Below are 22,934 nucleotides of genomic sequence, written 5' to 3'. Positions count from 1 at the left end.
GCAGGGTGCCAGTACATATGGTATTCCTGTGTTGGGATATCACTGCTGTTGGTCACTGGATTGTTCCTGTACTATCTCCCATCTTCCTGCTGATCCAAAACAACTCAGTCCTACTTCTGTTGGGAGGAAGGCTGGAGAAGAGACGGCATTGACAAGGGGCTCAGGTGCTGGGAAGCTAGTCAAAGAATGAAGTCAGTGCAGTCACTGACATGGACTTGAGTGGCATGCTCTGAAAGGGGTAAGGAAATGGAGGGCCATGGGGAGCACACTTCATCTCTCTTCTGTTGGTCCTCACACTCTCCTGTACCTCCATTTTTCCATGAGAAACAACAACAGAAAGAAAAGTGCCTGGCATATCTTACCCATCAACCAAAGCAATTTAGGGAAAGAGGTGATTTCCTTCACCTGATTAGGGAGTACTGCAGAGAAAAGAGGTCCCTGACTGCCTTCTCTTTTAAGCCTAGTGGAACACCAAGGGGGAAGAACTGTTAGGGAATAGGGTGGTATATGAAAATAGAGCTGTGCAACGCTGGAGAAGAAAGTGGACTAGACGTCATGTTGCCATGTCTGCTCAATAGGACCTTGAGAGTTCAACACAAGGCTTGATAATCCGGTGAAAAAAACATTTTTCCAAAAACAAAACAAGTAAACAAAAAAAAAGCTACATTGCAACCACCTTTTTTTTTTTTTTTTTTTTTTTTTTTTTTTTTAAAGGCATGACTAGAAACAATGGTACCCCATGTAAGTTAGTGATTTTAAAGTAAATGTAACTATTAATTATATACTTTTGTTGAATTAAGTCTCATCTTGCAAAGCTCTAATGAAGCCTGATATTACTGACCTCAGGAAAGTAAAGGCTGTAAACAGGATGCGTTATCTTTGATTTGGTTTCCAAAAGAGCCCGCTCCTTTCGCTGTATACTTTGTTGTAATTCTTGCCATTCCTGTTAAAGACAGTAAGGATGTAAAAAATTATGCTGTAACCCTAGTTATACCTTTTATTTTTAAAAATGAAATCTCAGTACTTCCAAAATAGTGTACAGATAGCACAGAAACACTTATGCCAACGTGCACGTTATATAAGAAAAAGGCAAGTTTAGTCAGTGGTCAAATTCCATAGAACAGTTTAAAAGAAAAAAAAAATTAAACAGCATGGAAACATACTATTGTTCAGCTACACAGACGCCCTTAAACTAAACCAATTCAATATTAAAAAAAATCGGAAAGACCACCACATTGTTCTTCCACAATTCTCTCTTTTACAATCAACAATACAAAAAAAAGACGGCTAAGCAGTTGGTAGGCAATCATTATTTACGGCATTTAACTGTCTCACACTGTTTGTTACAGCCACCTGTTTTCTCTCATCTTCCACTTTAGATTTATGATCTTTGGTGCAGGCATCAGCTTTATGGCATGAGAGCAGTGCCTAGCACATGAGCGCCAAACCCCTTCCTGAGCTTAGTAGGAGTTAATGTACATCAGCTTAATTCTCAATTACCAAATTTCTTATAGGGAAGCATGTATACTAATTCTCCTCCCACCACTGCATGTTTGTAGCATGCATTATACAAGACTTAATAGCTCCTGTGCATCAATGACTTTAAAATCACAAGGAAACCTTATACCAGAGAGTACTGTCTATACAGCAAAATACTGTAGGCATGGAATCTTACTGCATCTGAGTTAATTAATTGTCAAAAGAAGCTGAAAAACTTCAGAACATTCTTTCCCTAAAAATCAAGCTGTTCATTTCTCTTGTGATTTTAACACTTCATTTTCCCCTCCATAAGGATTCTTGACTGTTCTCCCTAAGGAACAAGCTTCATTGCCACACTCCAACTGGCAAAACAAGGCTTGATATAAATTTCTCCCGAGAGATTTAGATGTTACTCCTTCCACCTTGTGTTGCTCAGCCTGTACTAGTGGTGAGAGAGAGATAAAAATACTTGCTCCCCCAACCTTAGAAGCAGCACCACCCTCCGCCACAAAATGAGGCTTACAGCTTCATCATCTTTGTTTTGTTTTTCATCTTGCTCTCTGTCAGAATCTCTATCGCTTCCATCCTCTTTTTCACTCTGAGAGTCTCTGTTAGTTTCTTCTTCATCAGATTCACTCCCTTTATCAGAAATGTCTTCATCTTCCTCCTTTACCACAACTTCCTAAATCAGAAATAAAAGAGCAACTCTGTAATTTAGTTTGATTGTATTTATTCTCAAGGGTAGAATTTTGCTTCCCCAAGTCTGAAGGTGGGATTTCAAGTCCTATACAAAGATATGTACTTAATATCTGACCCAACAATATTTGGTAGGTACTATGCTGTGTCAGTTAGTCTCCCTTGGATGAAATGCAAAATAACTTCATGATCACATCTCACATCCAAGTGAGAATTAATCCCTCATTGTACTGAACAAACTGCAATGTCCAAGATGCATACGGAACTGATATGTAGGTTGTGTGCACACATTCAAATGATCTGGGAGAATTCTCCTGGGTTTGTTCTCCTCCTAGAAAAACTTACCCCAAAACGTTTGAACACACATTTGAATGCTAAGCCCCTGAAGAGCAGAGAGCTTGCAGTGCTGATGCTATACAGCCAGGGGTCCCATGTGCACATAGCTCAGCATGCTCTACAAGCTTCCTCAGTCTGCCTGGAGACAGATAGCAGCAGTGCCCAGGACAGCTCTGCTGGACTAAACCAGACTGCTCAGGGTCAACCTGCGTCTCCCTGCAGCACAATGTGGGAATTGCAAAGGAAGTGTTCTGCTTCCTGCCTGGCTAAAGCAGTTGAGTCCAGTGAGCAACAGGCTAATCTCCTGGGGCGGGGATGGGGAGGGACAAAATACCTCGGGATACTGGAGGACTGTGCTGTAGCTTCTCTCAGAACAGAACATGTACAAACATCAACTCTATCAGGAATATTTTAACCTGGGTTGTTCTCAGGGTATTTTTCTCCTAAAACACCCATTTTTATTCTGGGAGAAAAATCCTGAATATACATACACTTGTGGTTTCTACTGGGAGAGCGGTATCTCTCCCAAGAGAAACTGAATGTCTGTATATGGCCTAAGTTCACTTCTCAATATTAAAAGCAAAGTGCTTTAAAATCCAATTCTGCATTCAGAGAGTAACCTGGATATCTTGCTAAGTGGTGTCTTTTCAAAACAAAAAGTGTTTTAATTCAGCTGAAGGCAAAATTATACACTACATCTATAGAATGGGGAACTTTATCGTAGAAACCAGGAATTCTAGAAAGGATTTAAGGGTGCGCAGTAGTGAAATAAGCATGAGCTTGTGACAAATAAGGCTACTTAGCAAATATGTAAAGGCTATTTTACTTCCGTATTACAGAATTGGAGAGATGGATACTGGAAAACTGAATTCAGTTTTAGAATCGCATTTCAAAAAGGATGACAAAACCTTGGAGATAGTAATGAAAAGTACCCTCAGAAATTACTGGCAAGATGGAGACAATGTCTTATATAGAGGGATTAACTGCACTCAATCTACTAAATTCATCAAAAGATGACAGAGTGGATGATTATGGTGTGTAAGCATCTTCAACGGGCAAAAGTGGCAGTTACTAAAGGACTCTAATTTAGCAGAGGAAGGCATAAGAACAACTAACGGAAGGAACTTGAAACCAGAAAAATTCAACTTAGAATCAGACACACACTTTTAATAGCCAGGTTGATCAACTACTAAACAAGCCACCTAGGCAGGCAGCAGGTTCTCCATCTACTGGCGACTTCTAATTAAGACTGGATGCCCTTCCACAACAAATGCTTTAGTCAAACCCAAGCTACTGGGCTCAGGGCAAGTGTTAAGAATGAAATTTAATGGCCCAATATATTCATGAAAAGAGACTAGATTTTACAGTCCCTTCTAGCCCTGAAATCAAGTCTATGAATTAAAGACCAACCCCATTAGCTTGCTTTTGCTTCTGCTGTTTTGGCTGCTGCAAAGGTGGAGGTGCAGGTTTCTTTTTCAAAGGTTTCTTTTTCTTTGATTTTGCAGCCTTCTTGGTTCCTTTATTCTTTTGTTGCCAACCTTTACTTTTAACTCTGTTGGCATCTCCTTGCTGTAAGAAAACACAGTGATTAAACAGCAGTTAAAATAAATGTTTTAAATTTGGGACAACTAGATTCACAGATTTAAAAGCTTTATCTTGTAAGCCAAAGTTCTGTAGGATTTTGTGAAGAGCTAAGTGAGAAGTGTATGAATGAGTCATTCAAAACCTGAATGAAAGTTCATTTCTTAGCCAGGAAGATGAATACTATACCTTGACTTCATTCTTCACTTACCCCATCCTCAGTAGGTTGTTCTTCTGCTGCACAGATGGACTGTTCCTTTTCAAACACTTCCTGATTATGGAAGAAAGTAAAAGTCCATTAGTTTCCATCTGTGCCAGACAAAATTGATGTTTGGAGAGCTATACTGTCACTCTGATATCAAACTGAACTTAAATGGACTAAAATAGAATTTTTTCTTCAGTATAAAGAACTGTTTTCAGTGATAATAATCACAGAAAACTAATTTACTAGCACTAAAAAGCAAAAGTTCAAACCTTTGTACAAATCTTCGCAACACTAACATAATAGTACTTGTGTTAAAAGGTTTATAATGATAGTCCCATCTTGTTCTTAAGCATTTACTTAACCTATAAAATATAAAAATTCTGCATCACAAAATTAAGCAGCAGTAATAAAATGCAAGTTCTTCTCCAGTTACAAAAGTACCAAAAAAAGAACAACTCAACGTCTGGGATACTATTCATGGATTCAAGAGCAAAAAATCAAGCCAGAAGCATGATAAATAGCAAAGTGTAACAAATGACAGAAAACACAATCTTTATGCCCACCCCGCCCCCAAAAAACCATGAAACTCCTGCATAACTGAATACATTTTTGCATTTGTTGTTTAGCTTTGGAAGCTAACACTTGGCACAAACATTTACCCACTTAATTTCTTACAGAAAACTGTCCTGTACTAAGATTGCAAAGATGATTTACTGACAGTACTATGAATACCTAGTACTAGCATGAGATCTCAAAGATATCAAACATTCAGACCTTGGGCACCCCTAAACAAAGGATAATTTGCAACAAATGAGGAAGAGGTCTTACAGATGACAGCTGTCTTTATCACATATCCCTGATTCATCCCCAGAACAACCACATACTGAATAAAACAGGAAACCTATGGAAAATAAATTAATCTAATCTTATTTTCAATCAGAATAAGAATAAATATACAATTAAAGCTACTAAGAAAGAATATCAGAGTTGCCATAACAAAGAGAGACTCAGCTTTTCATTTAAAGACATCGGCATTTATCAACAGTCCTGCCTATTTACTAGCAAAAATCTGACCTATTCAATCTTTTTTTCACAAGTACTAATAAAGTTATATATCCAGGTTAAGAAATACAAGCTAGGAAAAACAAGTATAGGGTGTATGTGCCACCTGAACTTGGCCCCCTCACATTAAAGGGCTGTCAGACCTAGACCACAGAGTTTCTTGCAGGCTGAATCCAGCCAAGGCATGGAGTGGTTCTGGTTCCAGTATGGGACACACCACAGCAGCAGTCACTCCACAAGGGAGCAGCAGTGGGGCTGGCAGCTGAAAAGGTGGGACTGCAATGGTGGCAAATGGCAAAGCGGACAGACGGCAATCGGGGATGCATCAACCCTTGTTCATCCTCCTGGCTCCAATCCTCATGCTCACCAGGGCCCAGACAATTACTCCTAGCCAAACCCCCAACTTCTGGGTTGCCCACCATTAGCCTGGAAGGACAGAATCATAGAATCATAGAAAAGTAGGGTTGGGGATGACCCTGGGATGACCTCAGGAGGTCATCTAGTCCATCCCCGTGCTAAAAGCAGAACCATACGCAACCATATCATTCCAGCCAGGGCTTTGTCGAGCTGGGCCTTAAAAATCTCAAGGGATGGAGGTTCCACCACCTCTCTAGGTAATCTGTTCCATTGTTTCACCACCCTCCTAATGAGAAAGTTTTTCCTAATATCCAACCTAAACCTCCCTTGCTGCAACTTGAGATCATTGTTCCTTGTTCTGTCATCTGTCACTACTGAGAACAGTCTAGCTCCAACTTCTTTGGAACCACCCTTCAGGTAGTTAAAGGCTGTCAAATTCCCCTTCAGTCTTCTCTTCTGCAGACTAAATAAACCCAGTTCACTCAGCCTCTCCTCAGAAGTCATGTGCCCTAACTCCTGAACCATTTTCATTGCCCTCCACTGGTCTCTCTCCAACTTGTTCACATCCTTTCTATAAGGGGGGAGGCAGGGGACCAAAACTGGACACAGTACTCTAGATGTGGCGTCAATAATGGAGAATAGAGTGGAATAATTACTTCCCTTGATCTGCTGGCAACACTCTTACTAATGCAGCCCAATATGCTGTGTGCCCTTGTTTCCAAGAAGGGTAACTGCTGACTCAAATCCAGCTTATTGTCCACTGTAACCCCCAGGTCGTTTTCTGGAGAGCTGCTGCTAAATCAGTCAATCCCCAAGCTGTAGCAGTACATGGGATTCATCCATCCTAAGTGCAGGACTTTGCACTTGTCCTCATGAGATTTCTTTTGGCCCAATCCTCCAATTTGTCTAGATCACTCTGAATACTAACCCTACCCTCCAGTGTACCTACTACACTACTCAACTTGGTGTCATCTGCAAACTTGCTGAGGGTAGAATCCATCCCATCTTCCAGATCGTTGATGAAGATATTGAACAAAACCATCCCTAGGATTGATCCCTCGGGCACTCTACTTGATACCGGCTGCCAACTAGACAATGAGCCATTGATTACAACGTATTGAGCCTGACAATCCAGCCAGCTCTCTATCCACCTTACAGTCCATTCATCCAACCCATACTTGCTTGCAAGAATCATGTGGGAGACAGTATCAAAAGCCTTGCTAAAGTCAAGGTATATTGCATTAAATGCTTTCCACCCCTCCACAGAGCCAGTTATGTCATCATTGAAGACAATCAGGTTGGTCAGGCATGACTTGCACTTGGTGAATCCATGCTGACTGTTCCTCACAATAGTAATCCAAAATCCACATTTTCCATGATTAAAATGAAACACCACTATATACACGCACATATATATGCATGCTGCCCTGAAGAATTAGATTCTATCCCTCTCTGTCAGATTTTTTATGTGATGCTAAGCAAATCCTAAACTAGACTTCATGTAAGTGGTCAATAAAGACCGTGTAAGTGGTTGGTTGTAAAAAGAAGTTGCATTTCTCTCAGGAGAAAGCCTGTAGTCCCACTTCAAGTACCTGTGAAGTATGAGAAATAAAATGCACTAACAATTTTTCTCAGATATTGCTATGTACATCTATAAGTTAATTGCAGCTCATTTAGCATAATTGTCCTTCATCCCAGAGACAAGTATGTCAGGCTATGTGCTCTCTGTGGCCACCTACTGACAGAGAAGCAGCAATGCAGCTTGGAAGGGCTACATATATAAAGGGCTATTTTGATTCGAGTTGAATCCCAGTACAATCAGAACTGCCTATAATGAGAGGTCTGTTTAAAGCCTAACTATGTGTTCCTCATTTTCTGGATGGCTAAGTCAAGTCCTTGGAGTGATGTGCAGGATTGTCAACAATCCTGTTTAAGTTATCCAACTTGCATATTGTAATTGCCTAACCATAGTATTATCTACAATGTGGAGAACTCACAGCTAACTGCATATTTTTAACTCAAAGTAATAACTAATGCAAAGTACTCTGAAAAAATTAGATACCCAGATTTGGATAAGTTATTTTTTTAGCCTAATCTTGGGGCCTCATTTCTCCATCCAAGAAATGAGGATAATTCCCCTTACACTTTTGGGGGATTCTGTAAAGATAAATTAGTATAATATAGTATAGGCCATGGAAAAAACCATAAGAAAATTAATCGTTTACTTCATGGCAAGTATTAAACAGGAGGCATGTCTACACATGAATTTACAAACACCTAAACTTAATTCATCTTAACCTAAGGCACATTAAGACGATTTAGGCATGTGTCTAAATGTGGATGCCTTAAGACGCCTCGCTGGGCTGCCTTGGTCAGCACTCTGGACAGCCCCTGGAAGGCGGTGGCAGCATAGCTGGGCAATGCCCAGCACCGGGGGTGGAAGCCTCCAGTCCTTTCCAGATGCAGTTGGCCTGGCTCTGGCCCAAGCTCTAGCTCCCTCCCTGTGTTCCTGTCTCCCCAGCGTCAAATGAGAGTGAGCCAGAGCTGAGCCCATGGGGCCCTGCACTGCCGCCAGGTGCCACCAAGAAGACGACACAGAGGGTACTGTTCTGCAAGGCACAGATGCTAGAGCTAGAGCAGTGGTTGTGGCAGCAGCAGTTCCTGTCAGGGTGCACTAAGTTGATAGAGGGGGTAGCAGGCACAAGGGCTCCTGTCAAATCACAAGGGACAAGCCCCCCTGTGACTCCCTGCCGGGGAAGGGGGCAGCACAGCACGGACAGGGCCTTTGCTAGCAGTTTCCCCATGCCTCTCTCACAGGGTGGGTTTGCTGGCCAGGCAATGTAACCCTGCAGGGGCGGGATTCATGCACCCTTAGAAGCCTGCTTGGTTTTGGATCAGGTGGGTCAAGGAGAGAGCTAAGCCTCCACCCACATTGCGCCCAGCCTGCCAGGCCTGAGCTGTGCAAAATCACCAGATGCTTACAAAGGACAGAAGTGGATAGAGCAGGGAAAGCCATGCTGGGTGCTGGGGGCAGACAGTCCCAACCCACCTGCTGTCCCACACAGGAGCCCCAGCATGGACTTCTAAGATCACCTGGATCCTGTGCAGGCAGCAAGGCATCCCACCCCTACAGGGCTGCATTTCCCAGCCAGCAAAACTGCCTCAAAAGAGAAGCATGGGGTAGCTGCTAGCAAAGGCAGTGAATAGAATGGCTTCTAAGGTTTCTGATTAAGTGAACTTGGGCACACAAAAGCTTGTGGAGAGAGAGATTTAGCCATGTTAGTCTGAAGTCAGTCAGAAGGCAGATATACACCTTTATAGACTAAAAAAGTAAGAGATCTCTCTCTTATTTAGTCTATAACTAAATTAAGAGATTAGTGATCTTTAGTGAAAATAAGTGTATTTAAGATATAGACTAACTAAATAAATATATCTTATTTAGTCTATAGAAATGTGTATCTGACTGACGTCAAATTAATGTGGCTAAATACTTCTTCTCTCTAGCATTTCTAACATGAAAACAGATGGTCTTGAGAAGTGATTTAATAATTTTAACAATAGCAGTGTTTGATTTAAGAATATTTTAAAAACAAAATTATGAATAAAATTAAGCAGCTAGCTCCCAACACAAGAAATCCAGTTCATCCCCACAATGCAATATAAAATAGCAGATTTCTTGACTACTTACTGCCATTGTCTGTCTTGTTAAAGTGACCAAAACAGTGACTAGTGATCCTACTGTAATATTGTTGCTGTCTTCATCATCCAAAACTAAGATAAAAGAAAATAAATACTTCCATTTAGCCTTTATTTTGTTTAAATAGTTTCATACTTTTTTAAAATTTAAGCATTACTAGAGGGAGAAAGACATTTGAATGCAGTCAGCTGACTCTTCAAGAACTAACAGAAACTTCAGAATACTGGTGAGCCCCCATCCCAAAAAACCCAAACTTTTGACCATATTTTTGAACACCACCAATTTATAATACATTATTAAAATGAGGATTAGCATAAACTACATTACAAAAACACTGAAGTTGCATAATAAGTAGGAAATTCAAAGTTATGGCTGTTGTGAGAAACAATTCTGTAGCAGCGTACATTTTATATTACTAAAATTTTATGTTTTAGATATATTATACTTATGTGATAAATATATCTATCTCGAGATATCACATACGAGTATAATATACACTAAAATTATATACTCTAATATATTTTAGTTTGAGTATAGTATATACACACATACCACATATGAACAAGGGGACCTAGTTACAGTTTTTTAATTGTATAAATGAAGGAAAATCCATCTCAGTTTCAGAGCTGCATTGACCGTCCTGCATCCCATTTCTTTTTCAGAGAGAAGAGAAAGAAAAAATAAAATAAAGCAAATAAAGAATACTGCAAAGGAGTTTGTAAATAACACTGATCACTGTCAGTGGGACTAGTGAAATGATTGGTAAATCTCTCAGATTAAGGTATTACTGTACTGCCTACTGATTGCTAACTATGTGCACTTTTTCTTCCCAAGTATGAAGACAGAAAAGATTAATCCTACCTTGCATAACTTCTTAAAAAAAGGTGCACATGTTAAAGTTACAGTATGCAGGGGTAGGGACAGTTTTTGACAAGCAATCAGATCAGTATAGGCACCTCCCCAATTAGTAAATGTAACAGACTGATTTGAAATGCACAGTATACTGTTTTTACTTAAATGTATATATGTAGACTCTTCAACATTTCTGAACACCATGTGTAAAAATAAGTTCAGCAGGCACATATACCCCTTGTTGAGGACCATGTATATGCCGAATTCAAGACTAAGCCGGCTGAAGAAAGATGTCAACATTTTGACTCTGGCAACACTGATATTCATAATGAAAACGTATTTATTTTGCAAATATTTCCAAGTCTTCCAAATATCTCAGAGGTAGATTAACATTAAGCTTTTCCATTAGGAAGATGTTTGAATGATCAATTTGCTTAGTTTAAAAATAACTTTGCAGCACCCATGTAACAAATTTCAGATAACCAGAAAAAAAGAGAACAATGTATTCAATTCAAACTGTACACTAATTAATTACAATATGACTATTCAAGGTAGAATTTGTGCACAAGACAGTTTCTCTCTCTCTCTCTCTCTCTCACACACACACACACACACACACACACGATCATTAATGACCCAGACACACACACACGCCTGCTGCCATATTTAAGTTTACACAACACTAAATCAAACACTACCATCAATACCTCTTGAGGAAACTATTGCTAACCTAGGAATCTGTCAGACGTTTTGATGTACTTGAGTTTCTCAAGCTATAAAGTTGACATGTAAGAAGAGCCTGTCATTCAGGAAAACCTACCCTTTTCCAGGTTACATAAATAATATAATGAACTATTTAAGAGTTCTGAGCAGATTACTACCAACAGACTATCAAGTTGTCAAGAGGGAAGACATATGCATGAAAGGACCTCCCACTTACCCTGTGATTTTATATCCATGGTGACATGTGGAAAACTGCCAAGGACAGCCATAACTTCATCGTATTTCTCATCTTCTAGGAAATGTAGTAAGTTGTGGCGGTCAGATTCTTTCAGACTCACCAAGTCTTGGATACTTTTGATTTTGTGCTTGGTTAAAAAAGGGAAAGGAGAAAAGAAAAAAAATTCACACTACAGAAAAATCTTGTCGAAATGAAACTCTAGTTAATAATATATTACTTATATCCTAACAGTGCAAAGTGTTCATTTGATGCACACACACTAAAAACTCATTGGAAAATTGATTTGTTTAAAAAAATTAATATAAACCAACAAAAAAATACATGTCCCATTCATGCTTACTGTACTTGCATTCAAATCACTGTTGTCAAAACTGAAGTAATAATTTATACAATACCTATTATTTTAACTGGACATTTCAGTAAATGAGGTAAAATAGCTTGAACACTTTATTAATCTTGCTTCTATATTTTCTGGTTCTATTTTGCATAAATAAAAAAATCCTGAACTTTTTGCTATATGTTGCAATGTTAAGAAATTAATAAAGAGAAATGTATTTTATACACTGGTCTGGTAGTCTATACATAAAACAGTCACTGCTGATAAAATCTACAGACAACATCAAATAGCAGAGCAATAAATAGGGATCTGGGTTTTCTGTTTCCCATGGGGAAACAGAGAAAACTGCAGATTTTCTCTTTACCAGAAGAAACCACAGATTTCTCATTTTAGGAGAAAAACCCACAGATTTTGAAGTTTTGCATAGAGCATTCTGCACGCTGGCAGAGTTCCAGCCTGCGAGGGGCTGGGAGGGAGCGGGGGAAGGATGGTCAGGCAGGGGGCACCTGGTCCATGTATACGTAGATGGCCACCAGGCAGCCTGAAGAGCAGGTCCCATAGGTGGGGGGGGGAGGAGATTGAGACCCCCAAAAGGGAGGGAGGGAAGGAGTTGGCCAGGGCTAGGGCTGGGACTGCTGCCCAGCTGGGTAATGTGTGGGGCTTGGGGTTGGGGCTGCAACATGAGGCCGCAGGGTCCCGGCAGGGAGCAGGATAGGGCTGCGGGTGGCTTGTCCATGGGGGAGGGGGAGGGGCTGGCACCCCACCACTGTACGTACTTCCAGGAGGCAAAGGGAGGGCAGAGTGGGCTGCCCGCTGCATGCTCAGGCTCCCAGACTGCTGCCCTACCCAAGGGCCTCCGCAGGCTGGCAGGTGCAATCCAGGGCCGCAGGGCAGAGCAGGGCCATGACGGGATCTCCTTGCCACTGCAAGGTCCACACTGCCCTGCCGCGGCATCCCCTGCACGCACAGCAGCAGTGACAGGCACAACCCTGAGCCACCATCCCTGGTGCTGCCGCACATGCAGCGAATGCATCGCCAAGGCAATGTGGGGCTTGCAGTGGCAAGGAGATCCCCGTATGGCCCCACTGTTTCCTGCAGTGCTAGGTTGCAAGCACTGGGCTGCAGAGGCCTCAGGGGAGGGCAGCAGCGTGGGAGCCCAAGTCTGCAGCCTTCTCAGTACACAGATCTGGGAGGTATGGGTCCCCCATGTCCTCCAGGAGTGTGCGCAGCAGCAGGGAACCCACGCTCCCATTCCCTCTGTCTGAGCCCGCAGCAGGCAGGCAGCAGGCAGGTGAGCCAGGCTCCACTTTGCTGCAGCAGCCACTGCCTCCTGCATGGGGCAGAGAGCTGTGGACCTGGGTCCCTGGCCCTGTAGCCCTGGCACCTGGGGGCCCCCTCCGGCAGGTCTGAGGGGAACAGGGGAGGGGAGGAGTGAGGGGCCTTTCATTTTAATCATGGATTTTGGAGTTTTTAATGACAATTTACGATTTTTTATCAGAGATTTTGCAATTTTTTTTTATCAGGGAAAGCCAGCATCCCTGGTGATAAATGACAGTAACGGGTTGGCTGTAATTCAGAGCATTCTGTATCACACAATAATATAGGTCCATTCAAACAGAATGTGTTTTAATATAGCCAAATGTACAGGTCATACATCTAAGGCAGTTATACCCAACCAGAGTCCCATAAGAACCTTTAAAGGGTGCCATGCAATATTAGTAATATTAGGTGTTCAATGCCTATATATGATTCACAAAATTAACCAGAGCTATGAAACAGGAATCTACAATGTCAAAAACATTATGACCTGCCATGGTCTTTGAGTTTTTCATAGTTTCATAGTTTCTAGGGTCGAAAGGGACCTGAGCAGATCATCTAGTCCGACCCCCGATCATCTAGTCTGACCCCCTTTTGCAACTGAAGAATAGGTCTATTATTCTTCTGCAGTCCAGATATGGGTGAAAGCTAAGAGCTGGCATTTTTGAGTGAGCCCTGAGTCTAATGAGCGGTAACCACTCACTTAAAAAGGAAGCATAGGTCATACCTATAAAATGGGGAGCTGCATCCTGGAATAGTGTCTCAGAAAAAGGATTCAGTGGTCACAGTGGACTAGCTTCTCAACACAGTGGACAAGTGAGAAGCTTTGGCAAAAACAGCCAATATGTTCACTGCATGTCTAAACAGGTCAAAATTAAGAGAAGGGAAGAACTCTGTTTTTCCTCTATATGATACTGTTTTGACTGGCATTGGAAAATGGTGTAGTTCTAATCTCCATATTGCAAAAGCAATGTTAAAAAATTGGGGGGGGGTATACAGAAAGATGCACACTAAAATGAACTTCAATGCTGGAGAAAATACTCTGCAGCAAGTTAAGGATCTCAATCCATGTAGTTTACTAAAAGGAAGACACAGATGAGTGGAATACAGTGTTTGAACACTTTAACAGGGAGAAAAATACCAGGTACTAAGAAGTTCTCTGACCCATGCAGAGATGTATAACAAGAACCAATGACAAGATTTGAAAATCAGACAAAATTACATTAGCAATAAGGCAAATTTATTAGTGTGATGGTGATTAATCACTGGAACAAACTACCAAGGAAAGCTGATTGCTGTTAATTTCAGTGTTGATTGATAGCTTCAAGTCAAGCCTTTCTGGAAGATGTACTTTATTTTCAAACACAAGCTGTTGGGTATAATACGGGTTTAACTGGAGAAAATTTGATTGTCCAAGCCATACATAAGGTTAGAAAAGATCATCTAACAGTCTAACCTTATTGAAGCAGCAAGATATTGTTTTTGTCCAGCATACCTACCCCAAAATTAATTATACTATGGATTCTAACTCTCAGAGCATGTATCACAGTCATTCCACAATTCATTTATAAGACAATCAGAGATGCATTTTAAGGAACCATGCAATTCAGGCATTCAAGCTATGAATCAGTAAGTTTGCCAACTCATAAACAGTGTCACGGTAAAGGAAATAATACTTAGTCATGCTCATCTTTCCTTTATCAAGAGCTTCATACCTTTTTATTATTGGAAACTCTCCTATGATTGTCCTCTTCAATGTGAGGTAGCTGCAGAAGTGGAGATTTGAACTGCTGAAGACCTTGGACAGTCATTTGGGAAAGCTTCATGCAGTTTTCCAAAGATCCCAATGATGGAGCACGGAACTCCCTTTCTTGGAGAGAATGAAATATACAACATCACTTTTTATATTTTTTCCTGTACCTTTAGAAGTTTGTGATATATTGCATTCTGAAGGAAGACAATAATGACCAGTCTAATGACCATGAAGGGGAGATTATCTTGCTAGCATATATATATATAAAACAATTAAAATTATATATAGCAGCAAGATAATTTGTACTTACATTAAATTAAAATATATTTTAATTTAAAATTATATTTGTTAATTTAATTTAATATTTTAATTGAGCTACTAATTACCCTCTGAATAGTAGTGTCAATTTTGCTTTAAAGTTATAAATTATTTGTCTGTTTAATAAGTAAAGAATTCCTGGGCTTTATAGCCCAGCCAATTTATAGCCTGCTAATTTTTTTTCACATTGTGCTATACAGGTTCATAGTTGTTAGGGCTGAATGACTGCTTCCCTCCTAACCCCATAGACTGCCCATGGGACAGATGGGGTAAGAAGTAATGTACGCGGCCCAAAAAAGAACAACATTTTTAAACTCAGTTTGTGGTAATGTGTACATATAAATAAGATTAACAATTATTTTAATATTTACAGTGAATCTATAATGGAAAGGCCAAATGTGAAGTAGCAGCACCGACCTATCATGTGATGAAGAGAACAGAGCTTAATCCAAAGACAAAATTGCCACCCAGTGAAAGAGAGGCCTATGCTTTAAAATAAGTAGCTAAAATAAAAGTGAAAGGTGAACCATATTATAGCTCCAATATATTAGCAACACATAGAATATTCAACCCCATGAGCAAAACTGGGGTGTGCAAACACTTACAAGATGTAGAGAATAGGAAAATGGACAGTTTAGGGATATAAGTATTGTCTGTATTTTCAAACAGTGTGAAGTACAATAAAATTCTCTTCAGAGAGTAATCAAAACAAACAGACACACATGCAACTGAGTAGGCAAAGACACAGATTAAAAACCAAGCATTGCCAGGCTTTGGCTACCACGGGCCAAAGCTTGTGACCCAGCTCCCTACTGCAGGTTGCAAATTTTCCTATCACAATGCAAAACTTCAGCAGCACACAGTATTCTGGAATCACTCACCTGCAGCACTACAATTTATTTAAACAGGCATAATAAGACATGATTATTAGAGACCCATATTACAGCACCACCTTCATCTTCAGCAGAAAGACATTTACCCTGGTAGGTGAGGCATGTTAAATATTTCATGGTTTAGCTTCTTTTACTAACTGAACATGTAACTGTGTTGGGCACATTTCTTTGTTTCTTTAAGTTCTTTCCAAGGCTGCATACAAGTTTCTCTCTATCAGAAGAAATTTCTTTTCGTAGAAAAACAGCCTAGGAGCCAACCTGTACAGACGTTCCTCTTGCCCAGTGGTTCTCAACCTTTTTGGACTTGAGGCACCCCTCACTGGACTCCAGGTAGTCCTCTACAACTTTTGTGAATTTTTTGGCACCCAATTAAAAAAATTAATATACAAATGTATTATAGTGCCTACCTCCTTGCAGAGAAGCTTTTAAATTACCACCCAATGAGAGCAGCAGAAGGGTAAGAGGGGGACTGGGAGGCTTTCCCCAAGCCTGATTTCCGGGTACACAGGCTTTCAGAATTCACCACCCTCCACTGCTCAGTTGAATGGAAGGAGGAAGGAAAGGGGAAGGAGGCACAGACCAGAGCTGGGCTTTCACACCCAATTCCCAGCCATGCTGGTTTTGCAGCCGTGCAGCAACAGGAAGCAGGTAGAGGGCATTGCAGAGGAACTGGCAAGTCAAAGCCCCTGCCTGCTTCTGACACAGGGAACTTAGGTGTGAGAAGCAGGCAGGGAGCAGACTGGACTCAAAGTAGATCCTTTATCTCCTGGGTTATGAGATGATAGGAACAGCTGCTTCTGACACCTTCCCCAGACTGGTAACCCTGATCTCTGGAAGGCACAGGAACCTTTTCCCTCCCAGGAGAAACTCTCGTATGCGTGATTTAATCCTGGTGGTTCCCAGCTTATTTTTCTCCTAGAGCGACCATTTTTGTTCTGGGAGAAAAAGCACGAATATCTGCACATTTCTGTTTCCTACGAGGAGAATAGCAATTCTCCCAACAGAAACTGAACGTCTGCATACAGCCCAAGTCTCAACAGCATAAGCCAGGGGTCCTCAACCTTTAGCTTGTACACTAGATGCAACCCACACAGCCATATCATATGGTCTGCAGGGCTCCCCAGTGGTCTGGAATTCTGTGGGAACAGTAGCAGCATTAACTGCTGCTCCCCTGCTCTCACATTTCCAGACTGATGAGTAGCCCTGTGGGCTGGACTGGATGTGTGCCAGTCCTCTGGCACATAAGGGGCCAAAAGTTCAACGTCACTCACATAAATCAGTAAGGTATCTATATTTTGCTATTTGTCCAAAGATATTAAAATAAATTTTCACTATATGCAGCCTGTTTCGTACATTTCTTCTTCAGCTGTGATTGTTCCATCTACTGTGTCATGATTTGCTTCAGAATAACCAGAAAACGCCATTTTTTAATAAAACACAGTCAAACACTAACTTTTATTTTACACATTTGAGAAGAATTAATATTGAACTTCTACAGTTCCTCAGTAAAGCTGAAGCAAATTTTTATACAAAGATCATTTTAAAAAAAACCTTTAAAAAATTATTTTAAAGTTATCTTGAAGATAGGAAAACAAAGTTGTAGGTGGAAACAACCCCTGCCTTGTTCTGTCTTAATAGGAAAAGCGTGATGTCTTCACCACAATATCGAACTCTCTCTATATGTCACAGGCCGGGGGCATTATATATTAATAGTGAATGGGGAAAGAAGCTTCACCGTAATGACAGCTAGAATAGATGGATGAATACATTCATAACCAAATTTCAGGCACCAAAGAAACCATGTAAGCCGTCATCATTTAGCAAATGTCTCCAAAATCAAAGAAATACTCTTGGGGAAAGAGAGGCCTCTCAGAATAACTGTAACATCCTCTAGTAACCCCACAGTAATTACTTTTATTAAAAGGGGCAGGGTTTTGGCCAACTTATTCTGTGCTAGCTCTTTACAAATCATGTCCCACTAATCTACAATAACAATTCAGTGGTATTGATATAACCTATTTAAGTGTTCCTGCTGACCTTGCCCATTTCAGCATTCCTTGTCATTCCCATGACATGGCTTACTGGGTCACAGCCATGCATAATATTGCATGGTAAGTTGTTCCCTAAAAATAGACAGCAAGAAATCTTTAGGAAGCTAAAAAACCTCTAAAAAGGATTTTGAATATGATTCTGATGAAAGAAGACATACAGTTGAGGATTCTCTAGTAGCCAAATGCATCAAGTTCTTGAAGACAGCATCAGAACCTTAAGTGTTTTGTCATTATCTGCAGGCATGAAAAAATAGTGCCTGCGATGCAGAGAAGCCATGGATTCTCTTTGTTCTAACAGTGTTTAGAGCAAAAAAGAGGAGAGGATTTTAAAGAGTATTAAGAGGGGATCTGTTAAAGTATTACATTTAGATTAAGATGGCTCCCCCTGAAAGGCTCAGAATGAAAACAGATTGAACAGACTGTAAACTATGGGGGGGGAGGAAGAAACATGAGAGCAAATAAGATGAGCGAGAAAAAAAAAAGATGAAAGATATAAAAAGCAATGAAGGAAGAATGTGGAGGGAGAGGATGACAATGGAAACATCATACATCACGTAAGTGATAACAGGGAGCACAAAGGCACTACTCCAGCACATGATATTTTTTTTAAACATCTGACCTTTAAAATGCGCTTGCTTTTATTACCATCTTACAAGTGACCCTCTTTCAAGATCACAATTGATTGCAAGAAACAATAACCTCAGCTTGGGAATTACTTGCAGGAACAGTTTAACTCTTAAGAAACTGAGAACTTTTTCATGACAGTGATAAGAATATAATGTACAAGAAACATTTCATATACATTTCTTTAAGTACCACATCTCAAGGTTTTCTCCAGGCAACATTTTTTTTGGAACAGTGATCCGATGAAGAGTGAAATTTTATTAGTTTAAATATAAAGCTTCTGCCTTACCTTCACGGCTGCGAGCCATTATTATCAACTGACAGATAACGTTAATCATTTCTTGAAGTAAAGCAGGACACTTTTTCAGGATAAACTGCTGATCTGAAAAAGAAGTGATTTGATCCAATTATACTGCTTTCTATTAGATGCCCTGCTTAATTAATTTTCTGAAATATTTCTGACCCTTGTTATATTTTAAGTAATGTCTAACTTATACTCAATAATACCCTCCACACACAACATACACACACACATTCTTTTTCTTTTCTTCATATTATTCTCTAGCATACATATCAGTAATATAACTAAGGGGTAGGCAGGCAGGGCACCAGGCCAAGGAACTAACTTAGAGGACACCAGTAAGGCTCCCCCATCCTCCAAGAGCATCTCTCATGGCATGGGTAGCCCTGTGCTACTGCTGGCCACAGAAACCACACAGGCACAGCACCCATGCTCAGCAGTGTACCTTGGGGGGAGGGGAATGTCACCCCCCTCGACCAGAAGGCTTTGCCATTGGGGGCACAGTCCTGTCCCTATGCGTTGCAGGTGGAGGTGAATAGGGCACCAGGAACAGACCCTGGGGAACCCAGGCTGCTGCCTATTCCTCAGTTCCTACTGCCACTCAAGTAAAGAGAGCCCAGGCAAGTAAGACTCCTCTCCTCCCACTCCCTCTTCCCCCACTTAAACTTCTGATGCATATATTCTGATTCTTCCAGAAACTGAAGATTCTCAGCACCTGCTGCCTTCCCAAAGATCAGAAGCAGTTATGGATAATTTTTGGTAGACTTCAAAACACAACTCCCTATGTACAGCAAACAAACCTTTCTGCTACTTTAAAAGGGATGGGGGAGTTGCAGCATAGGAGCATAAAGCAGCTGTTATGGTCGGTTTTACCTGCATAATCCTGTAGCAATACAAGTCACCTATTTTTGCTCCTCAGTGAAGTTGCAGTGGTTTTGCTATACTTGTATTGGTATAGACTCATGCAGACATAACAGCTGCATCATAACAGCCTGTATGCGTATCCTTTGATATCACTACAATTATTTTATGTCTATACCTCACAGTATCAGATTTTAAGAAATTGATTCTCAAAACACTATTCTAAAATAATCTTAGGAGGTGACTTACACAAAGGAAAATGCAGGGTTTATGCTTATTTGATTCTTAATATGAAAGCCTGAAAGGTTTATAAAAAATCCGTCTACTTGCATATACAGAGATCAACATACTGAAAACTGAGTGACAGAGGGACTCAAAATCCCTTTCTGAATATTTTAAAACAGTTCATTTTCCATTAACAAACCTAATTCCAAAGCTTATCACACTTGTTCAAAAAGATGCTCTCTGTTCAAATCTAACACATTCCCAGATGCTTCACATATAAAAGTATGACATTTCCACAGGCAGCTGAGACCCCAAAAGCCCTCAGTTGATCATAGGGAACTCCAGGCTTAACTTCTCTGATGTTTCTAAACACCAAAATAACCAAGCAGTACAAACCTTTCAGGTTTCCCCTATCCATAAAAACAACACGAAATAGCAAAAAACTTTTTTTTTTTTAAATATTTGAAGGTCACGTATAATATAAATCTAGCAAACAAACAAGCAAACAAACAAATCAGAATTCTGATCTTTTCTCCTCTGTCCCAGTAAAAATAAAATTAAGGAAAGTTACCATACTGAGGGAGCCATTTCACCACTATCTTGAATGTATTCCATCGCAGCAGCAGATGCATAGAGCTACTTTTGAAGATTTAAAAAAACAAAACAAAACCAAAAAGGTTTGTTCATGTCAATCGAAAAAAAAAAAGCCCAAACACTTGCAGTGATAAGAGCTTTAAATAGAAGTTAAAAGCATCCAATGCTCAGATGGAGAAAATTAAAACAATTGGAATCTTAATATCATAGCCACAAGTTTAAGGTGCCTCATTCTGAAAGTGTTATAGCATAGTGCATGGATTAATGTCCAAAAAGGCCTCAAATAATACTTTTATTGGACCAAAATGAGTAAATATATGAACATACATCTGATAACCTGAGTCCCAATAAGGACTGAATCATAATTACCTTCTTCAAGGGTCTCGGGAATTTTCATTCTGGCAAGATGAGCAAGTAAGAGAACTCTTGCCTTCAAGCTGTATGGACAGGTAAGTGGAGGTTCATTCTTCTTTAAGTTAATGCCACCAATTTCTCTGATTAGCTGAAGTACACAGAATTATTAGAGTCAAATAGCTATTTTAGTATCAGAAGATAAACTTATAGCATGAGTGGAATGACTTGCAGGGATATACAAACAAATAAAAAAAACCCATAAACACAAAAAATGGATTAAGTGGATTTCATTTTCATAAGCAGTTAAGTAATATCCTGCAAATCAAAATGAAGATTCCAGAATATCAGATGTTTGGTTAAGACTCCAATTCCAACACTGGTTACTGTACACGTTGTTTCCAAAAGTAGTATTTGTTTTTAGACTATTAAAGAAACTGAGATTACTCTAACCATAAACTTGGATTTTTACTTTTGCTGATGAACAAATATTGGAATGTCTGTTTTTTCTTTATTCGAAAGCACTTGCTTTTATCACTGGGGACAGGGGGTGGGGGAGGGGTTAAGTCAAGTTTCCATGAACTGCTGACAGAATTTCATCTTGTGACCTTTCATCCAGAAAAAAAACAATGCTAAGGGAAGGAAGAGCATTGCAGACCTATAGCCTATGCAATATGCAAAACAAAGTATTTTAAACAATCCTGCTTCACTCAGCATTTCTCTAAACTGATGCTCATTAAGAATGAACACATATGAATCCTATTGACCTAAGCTTAGTCCAAAGTAGATCCTGTACCAGATTTGTCCCAATTCCCTGGAAGGAATGGTACAAAACTGAGTAGCCAAAGATCATATTTTTTAAGACTCAAGAGGTAAGACTGAGAAGCCTCACCCCTTTGGGTGAACAGATCACCTGAGGAAGACCAATTTCCAAACTCTTTTTCTTTTCTCTGAAATGGCCACTCTTAGTAGTCCTGGCATAAGGCAGACAAGCTAGACCAGTCTTTAACCAAGATCTCCCTGTACTATTAAACTATATACAGGACTGATTAATTATTAGTGTTAAAGCACACTGCTTAAAACACTGACTTTTTTGATAGTTTTGATCATTCTTAAATTTTCAGTTTATTTACTTTGATAGTTTATCAATAATAGATAGCTTCAGCTCATTTTCTTGATTTGATTTTTGTTAATATTATTTCAACAATATTTTTCCCCTCAAGAAAAAGAGATGTATATTTCTTACAACAGAGTATGTCCATAACCTTAAAGGACCTGTGAGAAGTCTAGCTGGCCAACCCAAAAATACATCTCCTAATACATCTGCTTCTCATAAACAAATGAAACGTCTTTAGAAATGAACTAACCTGTGGTATCTGAATGTTATCTGTTGGTCTGCTTGTAGCATCTTTATTATATTGTGGGTCAAATTCAGAGGCCCCTGCCAAAACCATCTCAAGCCCTGGAAGGATAGTTAAGGGGAAAAAGTACAGCAAAGTAAAACACAATGTTTTACAATTTCAGCTTGCTAAAATACCTTCTCCCAGAAGTTATCAGGATCCCACCATGTCTAACAAGTGACTTTTCAGTATCTTCAACCAAACATTTAGCTGTTTTCACCTCTCAAGAGCAATAGGAAGTGCCTCCTGTTGCATTAGGTGCACCCAACATCACTTTTTGCATTAAGACAGCACGTGCCAAGACCTGACAAAAAATTGCACTTGAAACAGCTCGAGGACCCCACAAGCACTCCAATCTGTCTGTGCTTTCTTAAAGGAAGTCAGACTGTCCTGTGGCTGCAGCCCTAAAGGCAACTTGAGATGCTGGACTCATCCTCCTGAAAGCAGCTGAAGGTGATGTGGAGAGGGTCTTCTAAAAAAACTTAAGCAAATTTCCCCTCACGGCAATTAGAGTGGCTGCAGGAACCACATAGCAAAGAGGTAACATGCAAATAAGGGGGATGTAATTTCTTGTGATTTTTTTCTATACAAAAAGTTATTTTTTTGAAGATTACCACCACCACAGTATAACTTTATACGAAGTTACACTGGATATCCTTCAACCTGGAAGTCAACTGTCTATA

General features: G+C 40.0%; 1 protein-coding gene across 1 annotated transcript in view; it reads right to left on the bottom strand.

Annotated features, from left to right (window-relative positions):
- SEC63 (SEC63 homolog, protein translocation regulator) overlaps positions 1 to 22,934 on the bottom strand; it is a 92,979-nt gene that overhangs the window by 18,913 nt on the left and 51,132 nt on the right. Inside the window, exons 9-18 of the mRNA XM_019520232.1 lie at positions 22,219 to 22,313; positions 20,870 to 21,002; positions 18,809 to 18,901; positions 14,596 to 14,750; positions 11,206 to 11,353; positions 9,405 to 9,487; positions 4,304 to 4,363; positions 3,922 to 4,080; positions 2,003 to 2,161; positions 842 to 943 (exon numbers count right to left, since the gene is read on the bottom strand). Coding sequence (XP_019375777.1) covers positions 842 to 943; positions 2,003 to 2,161; positions 3,922 to 4,080; positions 4,304 to 4,363; positions 9,405 to 9,487; positions 11,206 to 11,353; positions 14,596 to 14,750; positions 18,809 to 18,901; positions 20,870 to 21,002; positions 22,219 to 22,313 — 1,187 coding nt within the window. The remainder of the gene's footprint in view (positions 1 to 841; positions 944 to 2,002; positions 2,162 to 3,921; positions 4,081 to 4,303; positions 4,364 to 9,404; positions 9,488 to 11,205; positions 11,354 to 14,595; positions 14,751 to 18,808; positions 18,902 to 20,869; positions 21,003 to 22,218; positions 22,314 to 22,934) is intronic.

This window comes from Gavialis gangeticus, unplaced genomic scaffold (assembly GCF_001723915.1).
Source record: "Gavialis gangeticus isolate Ggan-Ray unplaced genomic scaffold, GavGan_comp1, whole genome shotgun sequence".
Lineage (NCBI taxonomy): Eukaryota > Metazoa > Chordata > Crocodylia > Gavialidae > Gavialis > Gavialis gangeticus.
The sequence above is the reverse complement of the archived record's forward strand: the minus strand, read 5'-3'. Positions and strand labels throughout refer to the sequence as shown.